The sequence below is a fragment of the Rissa tridactyla genome, chromosome 5 (genome assembly GCF_028500815.1).
Source record: "Rissa tridactyla isolate bRisTri1 chromosome 5, bRisTri1.patW.cur.20221130, whole genome shotgun sequence".
Classification (NCBI taxonomy): domain Eukaryota; kingdom Metazoa; phylum Chordata; class Aves; order Charadriiformes; family Laridae; genus Rissa; species Rissa tridactyla.
Window position 1 is genome coordinate 61,198,467 of NC_071470.1, and position 25,287 is coordinate 61,223,753.

At 43.2% G+C, this 25,287-nt stretch overlaps 1 protein-coding gene across 9 annotated transcripts in view; it reads right to left on the minus strand.

Moving 5' to 3' along the window:
• ADGRL3 (adhesion G protein-coupled receptor L3) overlaps window positions 1-25,287 on the minus strand; it is a 524,212-nt gene that overhangs the window by 173,161 nt on the left and 325,764 nt on the right. For all 9 annotated transcript variants that reach the window (XM_054202410.1, XM_054202406.1, XM_054202409.1 and 6 more), the window contains one exon: window positions 6,925-7,725. In XM_054202410.1, the coding sequence (XP_054058385.1) occupies window positions 6,925-7,725 (801 nt within the window). The remainder of the gene's footprint in view (window positions 1-6,924; window positions 7,726-25,287) is intronic.

Here is a 25,287-nt window from a genome sequence, read left to right on the forward strand (position 1 = left end):
CAGCAAAATCTGCTGGCCAAGGGATAAACAATGCATTCATCACTAAAAACCATGAGTGAAAAATCCAGCGCTCCAAAGCTGTCTCTGGTACACAATGCAACCCCTTTCTCTTGCAAAAGGCGGCCTTGGACATTTGCTACATTGTCAGCTCTTGCTCCTTGCCTCTGGAAAACAGCTCAGACCCAAAGGGCTGGCACACTCATAGCTGGGTTTGGTGCACTATATATGCATCAGGCTGATAAGCTGTGGTGGATGTCAGTGTGACAAGCTGGTGGTCTTGAAGTTAATGAAATGACAATTAATCACAACTCCTCAAACTCAAGGCCAATTCCTCAAGTCAAAACCATACTGCAGAAGAAAAAAGCTGCTATCCTTCATACGCCGTTAATTTCTTCCCCCCTGTGCAGTCACCCTCTATCTTCAGCAGTACATCCCATGCTTGCTGCCAGGAACAGCCACCTAAGCTTTTCAGACATGTTCTTGGCAAGGTGTTTCCCCCCTCCTGGTGTTTGACAGGATTATGAAGTGCCCAAGTCTCTGGCTTCCTTTTGTTTTGAAGCTTGAAGGCGAAGTGTAGCTTCATCATTTTGTCTCTTGCTGCCCATTCCCCTGCTTCAACCATCCTGGCTGCCCACCATCCCAGTTCCCAAGCACTCGCCCTTGCAAGCCCACAGGAACAGGACCCCAGCCCAAAGATATTGGCTGTGACTTCATGGCATGTAGGTCTCGCAGCAGATTCACGTTTGGGTTGCAATGGTAACAACCAAAGAGGATACAGCAGTGTCCCAGTTTAGCGCCCAGATGGGTTAGGTCTGCTGTACTAACTTCTCAGGATGGCTCAAACTGGGGCCTTGCATTAGGAGCAGTGACTTGAGGAAAAAATGGGCCCCTCCACCTCCATTTGACTAGGCTATCTCCTGTTCCACTGTCCTACTGAGAGAAGTACATTTTTATTTAGGAGGAGGGAGCAACCACATATTTATTCGTACTGGAGAGGCACTGAAGATACTCCCGCTGTGCTAACCAAACAGTATTAATATTTATGAAATGCTCCACAAAGAGAGCATTTTGAAGCTGAGGAATCTCTCACTTTTTAAGGATTTTTTTGTGAGAAGGTGGAGAGAAGAGCTCAAACTCCAGCTTTCCTGACAAAAAGCAGAGATCCCTCATTTCAGAAGTGTCCAGTGGTATGACACCTTTTTATCATTTTTTTAAATCAAACACTGCTTGGCAAAGAGCGAAAATTTATAAAAGGATAAAAATGAAGAGACAGATCAGTCCTCAAGATGGGGAACAAACGCAATTCTGGATGCCAGCGTACCCAAGGTAGGTGAAATATCCTCCTGCCCTTCTGAGCTTAAGGTACCAGCTGGCCAGCAAATATAGGTTGAGATGCCAGCTTTGTTGTAAAAGATGAAGAGTCTCTGTGCTGCGTTCTTCACCTCCAAACTTAGACATGTCTGTCTACCTTAAATAGCAAAAAGGGACTGAAATATTTATAGAATAAATGGGACACGCATATATGGGCAAATATTAGAGGATAAAAGCCAGGGCCCCAGTCACGATATGTGTTTAGCAGAGGCTGCTGAAAGCAAGCACTGGTCTCTCTGAAAACCTCCGGCAACGCTGAGCAACCAGCAGCTGTCACTGTAAGCAATGAAGAGGAACAGGAGCAATAGAGCTAGGGATGCTCCTAGATGGGAGGAAAGCAACTGGAAAATAAAAACACAGGAGAAGCCGCAATTAAACACTCAGCAGGTCCCTAAAAATGGCCCTTGTCCGCCAGGAGAAGCTGCTCATCAAAAAAGGCTCAGCTGGCCTTTAAGTATGCAGCCCGAATTTGACTTCAGAGATACTACGTGTGGCTTATCGCAATGGGATCTCAAAGCGATGGCAATTCATATCCTGTGCACAAGTGGGATTTCAGATGCACCGGCCCTTTTGAGGCGGTTCCCAGGCAATGATGTGGGGCGCTAAAGGCGAGCAGCGCAGGAAGCCACTTTCAGCCACCTATTAGCACGTGACAGCTTTGAAATGTTCAAGATCCTCTGCCCACTATCCACATTACTCAGCTGTCAAAGGAAAGGCCTCAGATTTATGATGTGAAAATTACATTTTAACGAGGTGTCATATGTGTTTAAAGTTCTTATTCATCATGATACTGCCACATCTTTTACCCAAGACACAAATGCACTTAATTAGCATATTATAAGGACAGAGGGTTCACCTTATCTGCATTGTAAAACTGCTTTAGGAAAAAAACAAACACAACAAACCACCCAACCACCCTTACTGAATAAAATGGTTGCAATCACGCGTCAAGAGAGCATCCCCCAATATTTAATAAAATGTGGATGCTAAAAGTTTGACATGCACCCTCTGAGGTTTTTAAAGTATCACAGATATGGATGGACGCTTCATATCACATTTGATTACTGGACTGGCAGTCCACAATATTAATATGCAATCTATGGAAGCCACTTAAGCACAATGAGGCTGTATTAGACGCTTTATATCATATCACCGTCTTCCGTATGTATTGGGCATATTTATTTATTAACTTCATACATCTATTAAACACCCCATATTGTAATGCCTGGATCTCCTGGAAATAACTGAAAACTTCTCCTCAAAAATAGGAGGTCTGTATTTCCCATGCCACTGGGAACGGCTGCCAGGACATCCAAGTCCCAGGCACACACAGAGGGATCCTTATCCTGGTTCAAGTCCTTCCCTGGACTTCTTCACTGCGGAGCTACAGGACCGATACGGTCCCTACCCCTGGTCTAAATGCTCAACCAGCACATCCCGAGCCCCTGCGCCAGAGCTGCCAGCGCTGCTGTGGGGCACCTCAGGCATTTAAAAGACAAAACTTTCTTTTTCTCGTCTCCCTGCAGCCCAGGAACCCCTAACTGGTGCCCAGCCAGGAGCCACGACTGCCCGGTGAGGTGCAGAGATGCAAAGCCGGGAGATGCGTGTTTGTATGCAGCTTGCCGCCGGGAAGCAAGATGGGAGCACTTTACCTTTTTGGAGAGGAGGATTTGTTGATGTTTCCTTGAATTTGTTTATGCAGACTGTATCACAAGTGGGTGATGATTAAAACAGGTAACTCTGGTGAATATTAAGACTGATTAGGTTGCGGAAAATTTTTCATTCTGTTGATACAGCCTTTCGTTTCCCTCTCTGCACGTGTCTAGCAGGGCACATAAAAAAACCCCAAAACACTGGAACACTTTTCTGGGTTCAGTTTCTTGAAGAATGCAATGGAAAACTGCTAGTTTTGCAGTGCTATTCTCACTATCACTTCAAATTAGCGAACTCAAAAGCAGCTACAAAGAATGCAAAAGCTCAGGAGCATATATGGAGAAGCATCCTCCAAAAAAACTCATTTTAAGGCTCAAAGAAAATATGCTTCAAAGGCTTTTGGTATCTTCAAGTTCACTTCTTGAAAGTAGACATTAATGACAGGTTTCCTGGGATCTGCAGGCACTGAGGAGTGTTTGCTTTCAAAACTATTTTTGGGATAAATTAAAACAACCCCAGACAAAAGGAAAAAAAACAAAAATTGAGTGGGGAAAATCCTTAAAATGTAGCTTTTCCCATTTCTGAGAAAAATGAACAATTGGTTTTAATTCAATCAAGAGCCCTGAATTGCTTCTAGAGCAGTTGAATCCAGCTTTGTGCCTCACTGAAGACTTCAGAATATTTTGTCTTCCCTGGTTCCTGCAGCTGCTGCAGAAGCTGAGCACAGAAAGTCCAGGTTTTGACACTCATTTACTCCAAGGAGTAAAAGCCCATTTTTTTTAAACAGCGGGTGAGAGAGAAGCTCTGCGACAGTGAAGATCTCCAAACCAGTGAGGATGTTCCAAACCTACATGCACAAACAGTCCTCTAATTACAACTCACAGAAAACGTTTAATCACTGTGAAGAGCAAGAGGATGTGATCCCTGCCTTTCCTATAAGCTAAGTGACTCCCGCCTCCTTCCATTTTCCCTGCACGGTTTGGGAAAAAAATGAAAAGGTTTGATTCTAAGTGCATTGGAGCCCCCAGCACCTGTTTTTTATTTTAGATAGCCTTGAAATGTATGATACCAGAGATTTCAAATATGTTACTGGCTATTTAGGTAGTTAAATATATCACTTTTCTTGTTATGATCAATTTTTGGTTTTAAGAGCTCTTCTCCCAAAACTTCACCCGTAATTGTTTTTTAACAACCAATTTGTTCGACCCATCAATTTTACAATCGTTCTTTTATTTTCTAATTAAGCAGATATTGTTTACATATTTTGCTACTCAAACTGTAACCCTCTGGAAAATGGCTGAATTGAACATTGCCTTGCTCAAAACAGAGAAAACACTGGTGATTTTGGAGGAGAGGAGGGGAAACACATATCCGCAATCCACTCTGTAAAAAAACCCACAACTAAATAACCCAATAAAAACATCCTGGGTCTTCACTGCTTTCCTAGCACCGGCTCCTGTTCTGCTCTTTGGTGGAGGAGCTGGGTTTAAGCCAGCCATGTATTAATTATTATATATAAAGCAATGCAGCATAAAATTTGGTGCTAATCAGAAAGTGTGTTGTACTGAACTTGGAAGAGAAAGAATTACGCAGACCTGGCTCCTCTCTGCAAAAAAAAAAAAAAATTGGTGTCAATCAGGTGCTTGCACACCTACTCAATTCAAAATCAATGCTTCTGTTTGACTCTTAAAATAACGTTCCCGCTAATCAGGCTACGCAGGTAATGGAGCAGTAAACTCCCTGTGCAAAGGTATTTTTCTTCACTTTGAAATGCCTCGGCCCATTCGAGCTGTCTCATCGAGAATTTCACTTGCTGTCAGAGCAGTCCTCTTGAAAGTCCTCTTAACCCATAAACCAGTGAGGTAATGGGATCCTTATGCATTTCTGCCAAAAAGGAAATCCCGGCAATTTTTAGAGAAGAAAAACGCATGTATAATTCAGCTTCGTGCCCATATTACAAAGCTATCAAAAATTGCACGAAAGAAACATCAGAGAAGGCTCAGCAGGCTCCCTGACACCGTATTAACCTTCTCGTGTCCACCACCCAAAAGCCAAAAACTGCTTCAGCTTTCCATCTCAGGCACTGGGAGATTTTAAATTCTCATACAAACATGAGTGAAATTAAAGGGGCTTCAAACCAGGATGACATAAGGACAAATCAAATCCTTGCACCTCATAGATTTTCAGCCTCTGCAAGGTTTTCACCTGCTCTCCCATCTCACCAGCTTAGACTGGGAGAAAGGGGAGAACCATTTCCTTTTTTACGGGGAAGTACAAAATTTGGGGTTTTCACCGATTATGGCTTTTTTTTTTATTAAAGATGCTATTACTGACAGTGATCACCATGTGAAAAAATGGCAGCAGAGAGTCTGCTGTAATACCTGGAAATACTTCACTGAAAAGGAGAGAAACTATGTGAAATAAAAGGGAAGCAATTGATTTTCACTCCTCGGGGATAACCAATAGCTCACAAATTGCTCTGCTTCACTCCACCACTCAGAAAGTACATGCTCATCATTAAGTTGGGAGAATGAGAAGTATTACTTCATTTTTTGCTCATCTGAGATGTTGCAGAGGTCAACATCATTGAAAACAGCCCTGCTCCTCTCTTAACAGTCACTTGCTTTTGTTCATCTGCCTCTTCAAGATTCCCTTCGCCTCTTCCTTACGTTTTTGTATAAAAATGAGAAATTCACTGCCATTTTACTACTTTTGTTCCACCCCTCCCCAGATTTTCATATCCACAGTTTCTTTCAGCATCTCTTGATCCAATTTTACATGGATAACAGGCTGCTCACAGGAAAAGAAAAAGAAAAGCTCAGCAACAGAAACCTCTCGACTTCTCTTTTGCAATCTGAAGTCCTGAATCCACTCATTCACCCCCGAGTTTCTTATTAAGAAAACAGAATGTTTGGGGAATAGCCATGTTACAAATCAAATAGTTTACTGTCCGAATTATATTAATTCTGCCTTCCCTCTTACTTTTAAAGCGTTTCTGAAGTACGCAGTCTGCCACACGAACTACCTGATAACTATGATGATTGAGCAAACGCTGTTTGGAAAGTCTTGCGCTGTCGCGTGAGTTTGACCACAATCTAGGCTAAGTCATGTTACTAATAAAGCGGTAACTGTGAACATAATACTTGCAAAGCTATGAATGAGTTGGTGAAGTTAAGTGAATATAACTCAACAAAGCAATTACCAGTATAATTTCTAACAGGAAAAAAGGCGCAAAAGCTGGGAATCCTCTTGGGGCCAGATGCTTCTCTCTTAGAGAAAGCATAGTAAGTCATGCTTTTTTTAAAAAAAAAAAAAAAAAAAAAAAAAGAGCAACTTTAAAGGAAAGAAATCAACATTTTGGAGGATTTTGTTCTTAATTCCCCTCCTGACTCTAGACACACACTTGTAGGTGTACGCTCACGTATGCAATTAGCTGTGGCTTCCCTCAACAGCCCAAACTCCCCCATCTTAATGGAATGAAGTAATTTAAACTGGCTGGCAGTTTTCCCCCATCTGTTTGCAGTGACAGCATCTTCCACGCTTTGTTTTGCCAAAATTCCTGCAGAAGGGAAGATGATCTGATGTACGGAGGAAAATTCAATTAAGGAGAAAAGAGTGCTATCTCTGTGTTGCAAACAAGAGCGTGGACCTTTGGAGACTGTTTCAGGTTAGTTACGGGTAGCACACTCCTTTCCCTATTTCATTTCAAACTAAGATTAAAAAAAAAAAAATATACTGCACGTATTAATGTCTTAATATCCATCACAGGTCTTGTCGTGGGGCTTAATTTACAGAAACACAGACAGATCAGTAAAACAGGATTGCGCTTCAATTTTACACCGTATTTGGAAGAAAAATAGAAAGGCTGATTCAAATTTTGGCTCGTATTAAAACTCTTACCTGCTCTGCTGTCCAGTGGGCCAAAATCCAAGGAATATTTCACAACATGATAGTTGTTCCATACATAAAGGAGGTTGTCCCGGGGATTATAATCCACAGCAGCAATGTACTGGTAGGAGTTTGGAAAGGGCACATCCACCATGCTATCCTTGCTTTGGTCAGTGTTATATATGTAGTCTATTTTATTCCCTGTGGCTTCATTGTCGTCATCTTCGTACACAGACTTCACTACATATAAAATCCCACAGATCATGAAGGCGTTGGAAGCTGACCTCTTGTCATAGGCAGTATCCCACGTCCCTTCAATCCTTAACGTGTAAGGGTTTAACTGGCTAATGACTATTTTGCCATTATTTTGTTCTGTTGCATAGATTACCCACAGCCCGTTCTCATCCACAGCCAGGTCTATATCAGACTTCCCTCCCCAGCGGTAGGGAGAGGTGTCATGGTAATTTGCATTAGCTATGATAGCCTCCCCGCTTTTTATCCTTGTCCGCAAGTCAAACTTGACTATGTTCCTGGTTCGTTCCTTGTTGAAGAACAAAGCCCCATCGTACACCACGAACCCCGTGCCATCCACCCGGTGTGGGAGTTTGTAGGTCGTGGTTGGCCTCCCGGCAATGAAGTCGTCCTTGGAGGAGTACTCCGTCAGCGTGTCCGTCCGGTACGGTGTCCAGGGCATGTAGTAGATCTTGTCAGACGCCTGCAGAGGGTCCTTGCACCAGGCACCAGATTGGTGGTCAGATTCGAATAAGTGTTCGCTCTGGTAGACTCCTTTCAGCAGTCCAGGGCAAAGAAAAACTGTCAGAGGGGAAAAGAATTTAAAACAAAACCACAAAGTTAATGACAGTCCGGGGGTGGCTGGCCCAAACTTCTCAACCGCTTCTAGTTCTGGAGCAGAGGACACTCAAGATCAGAGGAAACCCAAGAGCAATGCCTTGTAGCTGGAGACTAGCCTTCCTGCTGGCCATATCTCTAGAACAAGATTTGCTCCACCAAACTGATTTTTCCTGCTTTTCCTATCAACTATGGCTCATTTTCTTATTGCTTTTCAAATCTATTTTTACAGGTGTACTTACTTGGACCACTTGCCTTTGTAAACTCTGAAATGAATATGTGCCCCCAAAGGATTTCTGGGTTTGTATTTCCAGATTATATTCTACAGTGAATCTGTACCTACTAGGTGAAGGGGTAAACTCCCGGGGAATTGATCCACATATTTATTTGAACAGCCCACAGAAGAGCAGCCTAGAAATGGAAATAAGAGAAAGAAATTCCCATCCTTACAGCCCAAGCGATATTAAATATTTAAAGGGTACCAACAGTAAAGCAGAGACGAATCCCTTAGCAACTCAGAAGAGCGTTTAAAGCAAAGGGAGCAGGGGGGAACACCCGTCTACAGATCTGTAGTATAACTAGAAATGAGGCTTTCAAAGCTGCTACAGGACACACGAAACATGCAGTCCACACAATTAAAAACGAATGACGTATGGATGCTGAAAGGAAAAGACAAGGAAGGAAGGAAGGAAGGAAGAAAGGAAAGAAGGAAGGAAAAGAATAAAGTTCACTGGAGAGGAACCCAAGGTCTAGATTTTAATCAGTTAAAAAATGTCCTGTTAAATATAGTAGTAATTCAAACTTAAAAACATATACCTTCTATTGTTACATGAGAGGAGCATAGAGGAGCGATTTGACTAACCGGTGTGCTTTGCTGCTCAGACTTCGGGGGGGCTGACAGAGGCCAGGGCATGCCCAGCGCCTGGGAGGAAGCTCGGCCAGTGGCTGGCTGACCTTGGCATCATGGCAATGCCAATGCCAAGAGGCCAGCCAGCTGGATGGGGAGACAAAAGGAGGGATGCTGAGGAGCAAAACTGGCTCATTTGGCCCTCATCATCCCTGGTAGCATCCTCCTGACCTGGAGGCACCGCACACACTTCGGGGGGAGAATGTTTGTTCGTTATTTGTAATGCTGATCTCCGTGAGCGTGAGTAGTAGAATAACCATGATGATGGGATGGGCAGCAGGGAGGCATGAAGAGGTATCCCATCACACGCTGCTGGTAGTGCGGGGCTGGCAGATGGGATCCCACGTTCGCGCTCCCTGCTTTGAGTGTAACCAATTATTTTCAGAAATGCAGAAATTGGTAATATCCTCTGGAGAGCGAGACGGGAGGAAAATCAGATTTAGTAACTGGTGTAAAAGTATATTGCTCTATTGGAGTCTAAGTAACCACCCAGAGTTGCTGATAAAGGGGTGCCGTTTCCAAGAGGCTTTTATGGCAATTAGATATACTTATGCACATACACATGTATGCACACTTTGCAAATTCTTTGGGCAGGAGAAAGTATCTAAACCTTTGAATAGAAATTTAATGAAAAAAAGTGGCACTGGTAAAAACTTTTCAGCAAAAATGAGTTAGCTGGTGAAGTTGAGCAGCAGAGATACTAAATAAACTTTAACAAAAAAGTAGTGAGAATTAATGACAAAGTATTTCAACTAAAACGTTAAACTGTTAAATAACTTAGCCTATACATAAGTAATAAATATATATAATTTGAAAGGTATTTAATTACCTTTTTGTTCCACTTCTATTGTAGAGAGAGAGGTAAAGAGAGAAAGGAGAAAAGAGAATAGATTAATGGTACTGTATTGGCCAGGTAGTTTTCTTTACCTCTTTCATATGAAAAGGAAGCTTTATTAATTTACTTTAGTATGTGAACATTTTTTATATATATATATAAAAAAACCCTTTCCTCTGATATAATACGCAGACAAGCTGAAAAAATACAGATAAATTTTAACTTTACAAAAATCTTTAAGAAGGAAAAAAAACCCCAACACTTGGGACATACCAAGCCCCCTGAACTATTTGAGATACGTCGTCAGCAGCAGCCTTGGACTCGTTTCATAGAGCAAAATGAAACACCCATACAGTGAAATATGACTGATACAGATTTATGTATAGAATAAAAACTCCAGGAAGAAACTTTATAGAATATACATCTTCATATATTTCGCCAAAATCCTGTAAAACAGAGATCCCTGCTTTAAGCAGAAGAATATTCCCTTTTGACATGAATAGAGAACTTAGGAGAGTCAAATGAAGCACATCGGTGGATGTTCGCAGAGTCCTGTCCTATGTCTCAGAGAAACAAGTTTTAGTAGGACTTGGAAAAAAAACATTTAAAATATTATAATACTTACGATTTATAAGATCCCAAAGACTTACAGTGTTAACAAGTTAAAAATATCTAAGCACTATTTAAATACCCAACCCCAGAACTTGCTGGGTATTTTTATGTGAATTATTCACCATGCATAATAACGCTGCTGAAGAGGCTGCGTCCCTTCAGACGAAGTCCCTTGCAGTCAGAATAAATAAATGCAATACACTTATTAATTGCTAAATGCTCAGTACCAAATTCTATAGCTAACAACCTCCTGCGAAGGGCTTTGGGGGCCCTCATCCAAACACCCCCTGCGGTGGTGGCACAGACCCCTTCTTCTTTCAGCATGGTGGGGCCCCAAACAGCTTCTGCACCCCCAGTCCTGGGCTTTGCTCGTTCTGCGGGGCCTCTTCCCCGGAGCTGTAGGAGAAGACAGGCCCCATAAAACATCACTGAGGGAGAAGTGAGAACTTGCCAGAAAAACAGTTGGGTTTTGACAGCTGAGAGATCTCTGTTCAGAGAAGTGAGACAGGAATGCAAAGGTATGCACGCGCGCTTTGTTTTTGCTTGCCCAGAGTTCACTCTGGCCCCTTCCAGACCGAGACATTTGCCAAATGACTGTCCTCCGGTGCTGGGACTGCAAACCCCTGTTCATTCAAAAGTCTCATTCATTTGGATGGGAGCTGCAGGCTCAATGGAAGAACAATTTCAGGGTAAGACTGCAAATGCATTGGCTAGACATGTGGATCTGCACTTTGCCGTGTGGGGAGGTGTACATCCAGAGCCAACTGCTCCCAAAATAAATGTTTCCAAACTTAAACAGCTTTTTTTTTTTTTACCTGGGCTTTGATTCAGGCTCCTTTCTACCTCATAACAGGTTAAGGTTAAAGGGAAATGTTTTCACCATGTGGCTGTCAGGGCTCTGGGGAGCAGAGACGATGCATTTCAGTGCAAGCACCTGATTTTGCACGGGAAAGAGCCAGCAAGGGTAAAAGGCACCAGACCCAGCAACTGGAGAAACCCGCACAGCAATTGCTCTCCCTGTCCCAGACTGTGACTGGCCACAGCTAAGTAAGGTATTCAGGAAAACATTAAATGTCCCTGGCAAAAGCAAGAAAGCAACATGACAGATCCCCAAATGTATGGCTTCACACGGATTCTTCTGGCTGATGGTATACTGTACCTCTGGCAGCGTAGAAGGTAGTAATTTACGATTTCAAACAAGCCAAAGCTTTTGTAATGCACTCGAACAACAGCGTATGCGTTGTAAAGCAGGAAGAGAGATGCTTGTGCAAAAGAGAAGATATTCCCGACCAGCCGAGCTGAGTGACCTGAACCATTGATTACCCTTATCCTGAATAGCTCGTTTGTGTTATTAGCGGTCAGTGCCACATCCAGCTCTCTTGTAATTCCAGACACGGTGTGTGTTTTGGTGACCTCATGCATGGTGCTTTCCATTGTATGTATTCCAAATACCTATTTTTCTCCTGCTAATTTAAGACTTAATGCTTTTGAATTTCAATAACTACTCAGCTTATATTGGGATGTCATATTATTCGAACCAGTTGCATGGGAAGCTTGAAGGATTTAGCTCATTAAGCAGCATTAAGAGGAAGGGTCTAATTAGGGTCTGATTATCCCTTCAATTATGCAACATATCACTGCAAAACTGTCTTCATAAAGTATTGGAAGAATTTTTAAAATTCTGTCCAATAACAGGCCATTTTACATCTCTACAATGCCCTGTGCTAGTCCACAGAATTTAAATACTACTTAGAGCACAGGAGGCACCTTACCTTCCTACAGGGATCATGGAATTGTTTAGGTTGGAAAAGACCTTTAAGATCATCAAGTCCAGCTGTTAACCTAGTACTGCCAAGTTACCACTAAACCACGTCAGTCCCTCAGCACCACATCTACACATCTTTTAAATCCCTCCAGGGATGGTGACTCAACCAATTCCCTGGGCAGCCTGTTCCAATGATCGACAACCCTTTCGGTGAAGAAATGTTTCCTAATATCCAATCTAAACCTCCCCTGGTGCAACTTAAGGCCATTTCCTCTTGTCCTATTGCCTGTTACTTGGGAGAAGAGACCAACACCCACATCACTACAGCCTCCTTTCAGGCAGTTGTAGAGAGCGATAAGGTCTCCCCTCAGCCTCCTTTTCTCCAGGCTAAACAACCCCAGCTCCCTCAGCCGCTCCTCATAAGATCTGTGCTCTAGACCCTTCATCAGCTTCGTTGCCCTTCTTTGGACACACTCCAATCTACAGAAAAAGCATGCATACACAGTTACTTCTCTTACAGTGAGCTCTTCTGCTCCTGCTATTGCTGCATTGGAGCTGAACAAGGGTATTCTATCTTGGTTTCCTATGCCAGTTGCAGGCCAGTGCCATTGGCTTCAACAGTGCCGCAGGCCCAAAGGAAAATCAAGAACCACTTGCCAGGTCTGAGGGGAGTTACAAACAAGACTTTCCGCGTACCCTGATTTTCTCCTCTTTCTTTGGACGGCAGAAAAACTGAGGCTGATGTGCGATCATCGGCCGCTATAGCCTGCCCCCACTGCGCCTGGAGCCAAGCGATCAGGCAGATTCCTGCCACCCATTCAGAGAAATAGCACAAACAAATTAATTAAATGCTTTTAGTACTGCTGAGTTGAGGCTCTGAAAATACACTCTTAATTCCTGGCACAATTAACACTTGAACAACATTAACTGCTCATTTTCTTACCACCACATTGAGTTGCACTCAATTATTTGAGGCACAAGCATGCAGTGGCAAAGTCCTGTAGAAAGCTCTCTCCCTGGCACTGCTTCAAACCCTCAACAGGAGCACAAAACTCCTGGAAAAAAATTATCTGAGTAGGGGGGATGTTAAAAGGCAATTGTGAAAGTAAGTAAAAAGTTGCGCCCTGTACTTTGCCAGCTGTTTGTTTTTTTTTTCTCCAGGACAGATGTTTAATAGAAGAATAAGTGACATCTACTCCCTGTTGCTATCCTTCATATGTCAAACTGATTTAATATACAGAGACTCAGCATTAAACATACAGTTAATGACGAAATAGAAAGACTAAGAAAACAGGTTTTTGAGGCTGACCTCAGTAGCACAAGATGCAGTGTGTCAGCAATGCTGAGGGTGCTTCATGCCAGACATGGCTAACCGCTGCATCTTGCCTCCACCAACCAGCTCGATCAGAGGCGTGGGGAGGTTGAGCTGAAAAGCGGTTGTGGCTCAAGGGAACCAACTAGGGAGAAACATCTCCAGAAGACACAGCACTGGCCTTGTGCCCTGCCCCAACACAAGATCCATAGTGCAAGAAGGTGACCACCACACAGCTGACTCACCGTTTGGCCCTGAGTCCTGTTGCGCTGGACTAGAGCATTGAGCTCCCTCTAACAATAAAACAACGTCTGGAAGGTGCCTTGTGCCAGGGCTCCTCATATGAGGACAGGCTGGGATCTACAACCTTTACTTTCTCTAATCCCTAGACCCCAAGCTCCTTGGCCAGCCTTGTGCCAACAGCAAAGCACCCACAACTCTCTCAACCTTTGACTTGAGGGCTTCCCTATATCACCTGCAGAGAGCTTCCCCAATTTACACGTTTCTCCCCAATACGCACACAATCTGTGGGTTTTAGGTTGAACAGGAACATGTTTGGGAAGCTGCAACCCTAGCAAGGCACCCCAAAGCGCACACATGTAGAGGCTGCTACAGAGATGAAGGTGCTCTTCTTTTTTGAAGACACGGCTGGCTGCTGAAGTGTCAGTGTTCCTCTACTAAAAGAAGGTTAAAGTAAACACGAGAGGTGTTCAAAATTCAGGGCATCAAAGCACATGTCAGTAACAGACTTTTTTAGCTATCACAATAGAAGACAGTAGTCTAGGCAACTACAGGCGAGAGCAGCATCATATGCAGGGCACGTCCAGCGCGGTGGATCACTGACGACAGGAACCCGCAGTCAGTGCTAGAGAAACCGTGTCCTCTAGAGTGTAGGCAAAAATGCTGTTGAGTAGGATGTATTTCCAATCATGCTAATAGTAATAAGGCACATGAGGTCCTGAGCAGTTTCTCTTACCAACATTTAAAATTAAGAAACTGGTTGAGGTCCCTGAGGGAAATGCAGCAGTTGAAAGATCAGAGGCAACATGAGAGTAGGGGACAGATACTGCAGGAGGGTCATCAGCTTCTTGCTTGTTCCTCTGGTTCCCCATCCCAGCACCCAGCCAGCCAGGCTGAAGAGGACCACACCTGTATGTGTTTCAAACCCATGGTGCTCTACTGTCGGGAAGCGCAGCTGGTGCACAGACAGATCCCGATGGGGAAGCACAGTTAAGGGAAGCTGAACTCTGCAGCAGCAAATCTTAAAGAAATATATTTAAATCCAGGGAGTGAAAATATGAAAATACTCTTCTTTTATTAATTTGTACTTAAAAACACCCAAACCCCCTGCATGTGGTTTCCCAGAAGAACAGTTAGAGAGCTAGCTTGGCATTTGTATGACACGAGCTGTTCTGGCAACCTAAAGTTCAAGATGCTACAGAGGTACCCTTCTCCTCTCCTGACACATAGTTAAAATGACAAGAGACCACGTAGCCAAGCTCAGCGTTCACTCTGTGCAGCACAGACACAAACCAAAGCATGTGCTACCATTTCTCTCATCCACCCACTCCCTCTAGGAAAGCCTGGGGTCCCACTGGTGCACAGGTGGGTGGTCACTAGACCCCGAACACCCTAATAATGGAAACACAGTCACCATCCACTGCAGCAAGCTGTAGCCAGCAGGCAGTCAGATGACATTTTTCCTCTAGGCAAAGGAAAACCAACAGCAATAACGTGGTCTTTGGTCTCAGTACCTTAATTGCAACTGTCCTTGCTACAGAAGACACGGTGACCAGCCTCTGTCCCCACCCTCCACATCAAGTTGCCCCCAAGCCAGAATTTAACTCCAGTCCCGTTAGCCCCAGTGAAGCACTCATTTTACGAGCTTTTAATGTGAAAAGTTTTAACATGCAACAGGGGAAGCCCTCTTGAGTCTTAGCTCAGGAACAAGCACAGAGATTGGAAGAATTAGGTTTTTTGAGACTACTTTGCAAATACATACTGCTGCTATCTTCCCATTTTTGCCACCTAATCTCACTTTACTACGATTTTTAATTATTTCCCCCCCGATATGACAGGTTCTTTAGAAATAAGTTCCCTTCCTTTCCAGAGCAAGAACAATGCCAGCTTCCTTTGGCAAAGTACAATAAATAAATACACAACAGACTGGACTTGGCGCCCCGCTACTGCTTTACCTGGGGGATCTTCACTTGTGCCCATGCCATGCGCATACGTGCATTTAAACAGGGAAAAGACCCCATTAACATTGCTTGGCTTTACAGTCTAAGAGCAACCTGACACCTCCAGCCAGAGGAATGAAGAAACTATTCCTATCAATTATATTGACATGAATTAACTTTCTTGCAGCTGCCAATTTCTGCTACGGAAGAACCACATGCCAACTTTGAGCCTCTCCATAGCAGTTCGTCACCAGACCAAAACTATTCTGCAAGCTTAGTTTTAAAGCTTCTTTAGGTTTAAATGATTATAATGGTGGGACCCACTTAGTCTGTAACGTTATTTATATTTCCAAGAAAATTTAAGGTTTCAGTAAACAGAGTACTTCCTCCTTCTTGACTGTACATACCTCTGTGTGCACATTATACTCCCTCCCGTAAGGCTGGGAAAAAAAAAAAAATCTTGATTTATTGCGCAGGAGAAACGCTTGCCTTTTACAGCAAATGAAGTGCTAATCCTTTATTTAATAAAAGGGAAGAAAAATTTCACTTGCTCCGTTTCCAAATTACATTTTTCATATAATACCCAGGCATCAGTGAACGAAGGTGCTCTACAAGTACCTTGCGTTACAATGGCTTCATGTAACACATTCCCAAAATTATTGCCTCCTAATTAATTTTGCTGTGAAGTACAGAGATTGGAAATGTCAATAATCCATAAACGCTTTCACGAACCACAACCTAAATTAGATCCTTAAATAAGGTATCTATAGATCTGCAGAAATCAAAGCTGTCGGTTTTGGTAAGTGGATTTCCCCCCCCCCCCCCTTAGATTTCCGTTCATCTGATAAATTTGTGAAACCTTTCAAACCATTAATTTGGGCTTCCTTAAAACGTCAGTGCTTTCAGCCTGCTTTTTTAATACATAATAACTAAATTTAATAGATGTTCACTAAAACAATACTAAGGATTATTAATGTTAAAACACCCGTCAGTGTAACTTACAGTCATCAGGACCCAGGAAACCACTAATACACATTAACTCTTGTCCACTAGAGGTTTCTGTGAGATGAAAAAAGTTCCAGTTTCCTACAAAATTACCTTGTGTAGCATAGATCAAAATTCAGGCTATTTTGGGAGGAAGCCATCTTTTTGTTAGACATTCATATAATGAGTGACAGGCATCAGAGGCCACAACCCTCACATGGACTTTCCCCCAAGCCCAAGAAATAACAAATGCTTTTCCATGGCACTGTCCCCTTGAGTCCCATTTTCTAGGGGTTTAAATATTATTACCTCATTTCCTAATTTTAGGTACCAAAGCACAAAAAAACTATGCCTTTAAATATTTTGTTAAGGAAAAAAAAAAATAAAACAGCCCTGCAGAAAGCCAATGAAAGTTTGGGATTCTGAGTTTTGGGGTTAAATCCCTGCTGCGTGCCCGACCCTGCAAGGGCTGATGCTCGTTGTGCAGAGCAGAGATTAGCGAGACGGTTCTCAACAATTTTGCAAACATTCAGATTTCCCAAAATTCTGTGAATAATTTCTATTCTTTCTTTGCTTCTTTCCTCTTGTTATTATTCCAGGCGGCAGTCACAGTGACTGGCTTCTCTGAAGAAGCAGACACCTCATCAGCTTCAGCAGATACTGAACGTGATTGTGCTGCACTTCCAAATGTATTATTCCAAGAGGTAAATATTTTTTGCTCAAGTAAAGATAATTCACTTAAGTTATAATGACTCCTGAAATCTACTGCTCTGTAAAAAAAAGCAGCAGCAAGTATTGTTATATTCACAGTTCATCTTCAGAAGAAATATCTGATTTTTTAATGTGTATAAATCTCTTCTGTAGATGAGATTTTATGTTTAGAGCACCATTCCAGAGATGAAACAATCTGAAAAAAACAATTTTTCCCTGAATTTGGGAGACAAAAGAGGTTGCTTATTCTAGTCAAAGTGTTTGTCAGAACACTGGCCACTGCTCACCACCCTCACAAGCCGAAAAATGAGCTGGGCAGATTTTCTGCTGTGACCGTACGGCCAGTAGCACACCCCCCTGTTGCCCAGTTTATACCAAAAAAAGCAGTAACTTCTTAACTCACTACAGCACCGTCAACTTGTTGTGCACCAGAATTTTCCTTTTAAATTCATCAATTAAAAAGAAGCAGCAAGATGAGTTAGCACGAGAGGGGAAAAAAAAGGACCATACAAGTACTGTGTGAAATTCAATTACGGCTACAAGTCATTCAGCCAGACTTTCCTTGGCAGTTGGCCTCTTACTGTTTCCAGCACAACAACAGATGAGTGAGCTGCCATTAAATTACAGCAGAATCAGCCACCTGGACATCATTCTCCCATAATAAAAAAATAAAAAGGAAAAAAAGAAAAAAGAAAGAAAAAAGTGAAAGTGCAGATCCAGAAAGGGAGGTAAGCTCTGCAGGGCTGACCCTCTGCAGTTTTTTTTCTGTAGCTGGCTCCTGCTGCTGCTGAAGAGCCACCAGCACGCACCAGCCTTTTGCAACACAGCCCTGCGGCAAGGACGAGCGAGATGTGGAGATCCGGTCCCTCCAATGGAGGCGTGAATTAAACCTCATCCAGGCTGTGAGCTCCTTTATGAAAGGGGAAGAGAGGCATTACTGTGCATTACTTCCAGCTCCGGGTCTAAAAAGAAAAGGAAACAAAAAAAAAAAAAAAAAAGACAGCCGAGCATTCTCCAAGAAATTTTCATTTAATGGTGCTCCTCTGGAAAAGGTCTGGGCGCAAAATGAGTATCAAGGTGCTGCTCCCCTCCATCAAGAAAGGCTTCTGTGTACGTAGAGGTGAACCAAGAGGTGCTGGCAGCAGGGTTTGATCCTCCAAGGTTGTTGAGTGTGGCTTTCCAGGGCACGAACCTATGTTACACCTAATTCCCAGTGCTGCCAGTTCAGCCCAGGAGCACTCAGCGACAGGGTACGGAGAGACAGACCGACAGAAGGGTTAAAAACCCCACAACAAAACAGCTGTCTGGGAAACAAGCTTGCCTGGTAAAATCTAACCCCAGAGACCTCTTGTAAGCAAGTTTGAGTCTAGGCTTTACTCCCCTTGGTCATTCAGCCCACGTGTAACCAGGTCAGGTAAATGGACTTGGATAACCATCCCACTTCCTCCTCCTGGGATGTCAAATGCATGGAAAGATCACTTGGCAACTAGGCAAATGCAGCTAAATTAAGGATAATTATTATTTGCATACCTCTTTATATCTTCCTTGCCAGATAAACTGTAAACCCTCTTTGCCTGACTTTAAAAGGAACAAAAGCCTGAAGTTCATTAACGATTTGTCCTCATCCAGGCATGAGATAAATTCAGGATGTCAAGAGCCTGACAGAACCATCAAGGCAAACATTAGGTGTCTTGCCTTAAGGAATAAGTGGGAAAGGAAAAATATCTTAGGTGGGGGAACGCTGAATTAAAGCTCTGTGTCTTCTGGTCCAATTTCTCTCCAAAGAGGAATAAACTGTTTGTCATCCTGCCAGCAACGAGACTAGCTAAAAATAATGGATTCCACAGGCCCAAATGAGGCTAATCATGATTGCCAAGGCATGTCTGTGCTGTGAGAAGTGAGTGAAATCTGATGCTCTTCAGAGAAAACATTTTTTGAAAAGCTCTTTGCTCTGCAATAAGCCTTGGCAGTTATCTCATGTCTTGGAGTATCTACCATATTTCTTGTTTGATTGCAAGGCATATTGCTGACACTGGCTGATATGGCTGAGTTTCCTTTAATAACGCTTTGGTAGGTAAAACACCGCTTCTTTTTAGCTATTGAGAAAACAGTAAGGAAGGATTTTGCATCAGTTACCTCCCTCAACGGTACTTATTCTTAAGTGTCTCCAACTGGATGCTGGAGTAAAATGCCCATCAAAATCAGAAAAGGATTTCCACAAAGCCAAACAACAAACTGACACAGTTGTTTTCTCCTCTCTGAATTGGGGGAACACCTACAAAGAAGCTGGAGAGGTGGGATTTTACTGCAACCACTCTGGAGAGCAAGTAAAGAGCAGGGGAAGGAGTCATTAGACTTCTTCAGGAACTGGTCCTTTGGAACAAGATTTTACAATCTGGTGTAAATTTTAACAACATCTGCTCTTTAGGAAAAAAAAAAAACCAAGAAGGGGGAAAAAAAAGAATCAAGGCATGACTTCTAGCATTTTTAGTTTTAAGTAATTAACGCAAGTGTGTTGTATGTGTGTGCGCGCACATATGTGCGCTTATATGCAGAGGAGTGACTTCCAACATTATAAGATTTAAATAATTAACCCAAGTGTGTGTCACATGCATATACACTCACACGTATAATGCAAAGGCACTGGCACAGCTTACACTTTGAGGCGCATTTCCAAAACACTCTAAAGAAACGATTCTGCAGCAGTCTGACACTCACATCCCATCTAAAGCAAGTATTGCAGAAAACTGCTTAGGAGTCTTCTCTTTTGCTCCGGCTCTCAGTACTCAAAGTCAACAAGCTGAGAGGCAGATGTTTCAGAGGAGATCATGCCCTGCCGAATTGTGAAAGGCTCCCGTGCCTTTTCCCCAGTCCGTGCTCCAGATGTGCTGGGGAGAGATTGCGTGCCGCCTGCGCAGTGCAAGACAGATAGGCACAGCTGCCTCCTCGCCGGGTACGGACCAGAAGGTAACATTAAATGTGCCGGTTCTGCTGACCGTTTGGGTGTCCTCAAACCCCAGCTGAGCAAACCTCTCTCTGCTGTGCACAAGCATCTTCCTCACCTTTGTTTCGCTCGTCTCCCTGCCACACCATTCATCACCACCTACCAAACGGTGCAGAAAACGCTCACGTATTTGCAGAGCTGCCCAAGGAGCAGAAATGAAGGTGGGGGTCCCCGCCGTGCTCTCCGCAAGGCTGTGGCAAGCCAGCCTGCCACACAAGCAGCCCTTGGCAGGTTGGCACTGGGGTGTTTTTACTTAACCAAGCACGCAGGTGAGCGCATTAAGGGAGAGCAGCTTGCAACAAATGCATGCTCTGAGCCCAAGTGTGAACAGAGAGCACTTTGTGGATTTCAGGATTTGGCTCCCCACTGTTTGAATCCGGGGCTAAGAAGGATGATATTGTATTTTATACTTTTTTTTTTTCTTTTTTTTTTTTTTAATGAATAAGTACTGATATAAAGCAGGGACCTAGCTGGAATGAACTGTCAACTTAAAGGAATACGTCTGAGGCCTTTAACTTGCACTGGTATATTCAGTGAAGTAAAAATATTATTCTGCTTGGGAGAACCACAAATTACAGCAATAAAATATATGCGGTGAATACGTAAAAATTTGGTACTATTTGCAATGACCTGAATATCAGGCACTGCTAAGACCTATCATTTTCACCATTAATGAAAAAGAGACTATTTTATTTCTAATTTAAAGCATAAGAATTTATGAAGGTTCAGAGAAGTCTTTTGTGTGCTTTTGCAACAGCTTAACTTCTAATATATTATATATGCGAAAATTAGGATCCTTGAGCTCTTGCACAATATTTACTGGTGCACATTATTGGAGCGGTCAGTGTGTGGTGCCCTCTCTCTATTTCATAGCCAATGCAGCATTTTCCCCATGGCATCAATAGATTTAAAAAAAAAATAAAATAATTCTTGCTAGAGTGAAAAAAAATGATGTGACAATGAAACACACTCATTTCGCTATGAGGTAATTCAATAAATCTGTCTACTTTGCTAAGGCTTAGTTTTTATGTAAAACAACACTTATTTATCGTGCTAACTTCAAAATGGAAAAAGAATTAAGGGCGAGGTTCAGTTTTCAGTCCAGCTTTTAGTAATCTGGAAATAGGGTAAGAGGGACCCTGACAGGTCTAGGGGAGAGAGCCAGATACCAAGGCTATGCCTGCTTCACGTAAATGCTGTCTTCTCTTGTAATCTCTTTTGGACAATTTAGATGAGGCAAAACCACAAGAATCAAATCATCATGTTGCCAGAGGTTCCCAGAGGGACATCGATGGGGCCATCCTGATATGGTAGCACAGAGGACTCGGCCCTTTCCTTTTATTACGTGCCATTCTCTTCTGCCCTCAGGAGGCCCATCTAACAGATCTGATGGGACTGTGCCATGGCCTGGGCCCATGAACAGCACAAGCATAAGTTACAGCAGCTTCTGGGAGAGGTTTTTGAAGATTCAGCTTCCCACCAAATTACTAAATAACCTTGGAGGTGGGAGGGAAGCCCTTTTGCAAAGAGTTAGACCAAAAATAAGGACAATTAGGTGACCTAAGGCTGGTGACAAGAGGCCTCACCAGGCTAGAATGTGAAGTGAAACAGTTTAAGAAGCATCACCATTAAGACTGGTATGGAAGCACAACCTGGAGACCATCCAACAACATACATCTCAACTAAAAGCCACCACAGCTCACCTCATTGCTAAACCAGCCTGCTTTTTCTATGTTCACCTCTCAGAGAGAGGCAGCAGTTTCTGATGACCAGCAAAACACCCACATGGTAACAACACATGTTCCTGGCAGTGACAAAGCATTATAAAATTTAGATCATACTTAGGCACAACCCAACAAAGGTTTAATCGACTGTTTGGCCTCAACAGGCTTACGAAAGCCTAGGATGTTGTGCATCTCCATCGCAACCCTACTGCTAGAAGGAGCTCATGTGGCATGATATTTCACAAATACATACTTTATAAAAATTTAAACAACTTTTAGTGCATTACTATGTTCTCTTTGAGTTAATGCACAAAAGAAAAAAAAAAAACAAGAAGAAAGTCCCCATGACAGCTCTACCTGGTTGACTGAGTTGGAAGACCTGATCTTTAAGTCTAAATTAGCAGAAGACTAACCCATTTTTTTAAAAAAAAGGGGTCTGATTAAAGGGAGCAGGTTCTCAGCAGTTTCAGAAAGATGGCCCATACCTTGGTTCAACACCAATGTTCTTAATAAAAGCAGACTGTGTGTGTGACCTGAGACATGGAGAAATTATGAAAGTGTACATATTACTTCGGCTGAGAGACTGCCCTTCTCTGAAAGCTAAAGAAGGGGGTGCTGGGGGCTCTTGGCAGCTGGTGCTGCCTGTTCTGGTGTCACAGTCAAACACAGAAAGGAAAAAAGGTAGGTGCAGTCTCACAGGCATCTGGGAGGCACAGCTAACATGGGGGCAGGGGAGGAGGAGGAAGCAGCGGTGGGGCCATCCTGCCCTTTGGTGTGCACCAGGGTTTGGATGACCCCAGGCCAGGCTCCCAGCAAAGGAGCCCACCGTTGGGCTGCCATGTCCAGGCTGGTCTGGCTCACGTGATTCTTGTTTTCAACCAGCAGCGCACAAGCCCTTGAAACACACCATTGGAAAGGAATACAAAATGGGCATGGCATTTCAGGGTGCATCAGAATGAAGAAAAGCCATCTCCAGCCCTGCAAAAATCCCCAAATCCCTCCTGCATGAACGCACATCCAGAAGAGCCCATGCTTTCTTGTTCTCTATGTGACCGCAACATCCATCTCTTCCAGCCAGCGTTTCTGCCACTCTCACTCCCACAGCTGTGCAGCAAAGACAGCATTCCTCATGACAGCTGTGAAATCTATAGGTAAAGACAGAACTGATTGATTTACAGGAACCCCTGCTGCTGAGCCGAGCTGCTAAACAATTCATAACCCCAGCAGATGCCTCTGTTTTTAAGCCATGGAGAACCTTCTGGGCAAGGCTATGGTGTTGCTCTTGTCATGGCCAACGGGCAAGAAATGCAAGCTGGAAGCAGCCTGCTCTGCTGGCCTCCAGATCTCTTCACGGACCTCCCTGACAGTTTGCAAAATACACCTTTGACTGATGGCTTCTGAACTCTCGATTCAATGAAAAGAATAGGTATTACACAGCTACTCCCTCCAAACCGCACCTGAGCAAGTAATATCTCCGTTTTACAGGTAAGGAAGTCAACACAAATGCCAACACCCCGAAACCCTAGCAGAGCAACAATCAGTGACCTGGCACAGCTGGCCAGCTATTTAGTTCACTAGCTTACAGCAATTCTCAATTCACAAACTCTTTAGCATTATTACTCCGTTTTTCAGGATGGCGAAAGGCAAGAGGGATTTTACAGTTTGCTCCAAGTCACGCAACGAAGTCAGAGGCAAACCAGACCAGGTGCTTGTGGCACAATCTGTAGCGAATTAAGCAAAATGAAACTGTGTTTGACATATAGACAGCTGTGCAGGAACACAGGACAGGAGAAATACGCTCAATGAAAAACTGAGATGACAAGTCTAGTACGTCAGAGCTCTTCAGAGACCCGTATGTCCCACAATAAACCTCCATTTGCTAAGCATGTCTCGTTCCTTCCTGAAGCGTGAGTGGAGGCAGAAGAAATCACCCACAGCACAAACAGCAAGAGCACATTAAAATCTCCTCTTATTCTTCTCTATATGTTTTCTGGGGGGAGCGGGGGCTGTAAGAGAACTATGTGTAAGTTTAAAAAAAAAAACAAAAACAAAACCAAATAACACCTAAATAAGTATATTAAAATTATCTGTACTTTCCATCCAAAGCCACACACCCCTTTGGATTGGAATTGAAATTTTAAGTTCTTCTCAGAAAACTTACTTCACTGCTTACAATTCTGGTCATCTCTGACTGCATCACAACCAAATATATAGTGAAAATACCAGCCAAAAAGAACAAGGCTCACTTTCCTAAAGAAAGGGATGAAACAATCACTTCACAGCTCACATTCACAGGAAAAAAAATACTAATTTTAAAAATATATACACATTCACAACTTGTCATCCTGATTCTCTTAAGCAAAGGCCTTCAGAAATAAAAAGCATTTTGTTTGTACTTGTTCAAAATTAAAATAATATGAACAGTAGATGAAACGTAAAAAATCCCTAAAACATTGGGTTTTACCGTGAACAAGTCTGGCTTTCTCATGGATGTACCTTGCTTTGTTCCTTTTAATCCTATTTTAATCGCAAGCCTCACAGATGTTGCAAAAGTGCTTCTCCAAATGCTCCTGTTATGCATGCTGGGATTCAAAACTTTGTCAAAATTGTGGACCAACAAGCCAATGACAGCACTTTCCCTGTGTATGTGACTGCCACGGCAGCAAAGAAACCAGGTGAGAAAACATTCTGTTATTTTTGGTGATACTTATCGTATAGAATATCCCAGGGCCAGAGCAGAAATAGGCAGAAGTTCACTGCTAATGTGAGAAAAGACTGCTCTCCCAATGGCTTGCAAGCTAAACAAACAAAATAGTGTTAATTAAAGATTGATTAAGATTCCCATTTGGGAACAGTGGCAGGAAAATATTACCTGCTTTGCCCAAGGAAGTCATGGCAGAGCTGGGAAATGGTGCCAGTCTGGATTCCAGCGCTTTAACTGTAGCCCAAAATCAAATAGGAAAACCTGCATGCGTAAGGAGTGAACCTGGATGCTTTCCTCGAGGGATGATGACTGGAAATGCAGCTGTCGGCATCCTGCCAGCGTGCTGCGTGCAGCCAGGCAAGGACACCGGGCTCTTTTTAAAGGTGGTTGGGGGATCACAGCATGGCAGCCTCCCTTTAGAGAGACGCCAAGGTATAAGAGATGATTTTTCTGTTACTCTGGCCCCACAGGTTCAGTATTGTGAACTCCTGTAGATCACGTTTGCTTGAGGGAGAGGATGCAGCAGTTGGATTTGGACGTTGATGTCTTTTCAATGAACTCGGAGCTATTTCCTCTCTGTCTTGCGACCTGCCTAGATACCTGTCAGCTGCTGTCAACAGAGACTGATTGAGAGTGGTGAATGTCTGGTCATGGGGAGATCTGCTCTAAGGAACTGAGAAGGTTTGTTACCTTACAGCATCCTTTTCAGGTGTTGGCCTGCCAAGTGCCCAACCATTTCCTAGTGACAGCCTCCCCATAGATCCAACCCTGTGGTTGGATTCATCAAG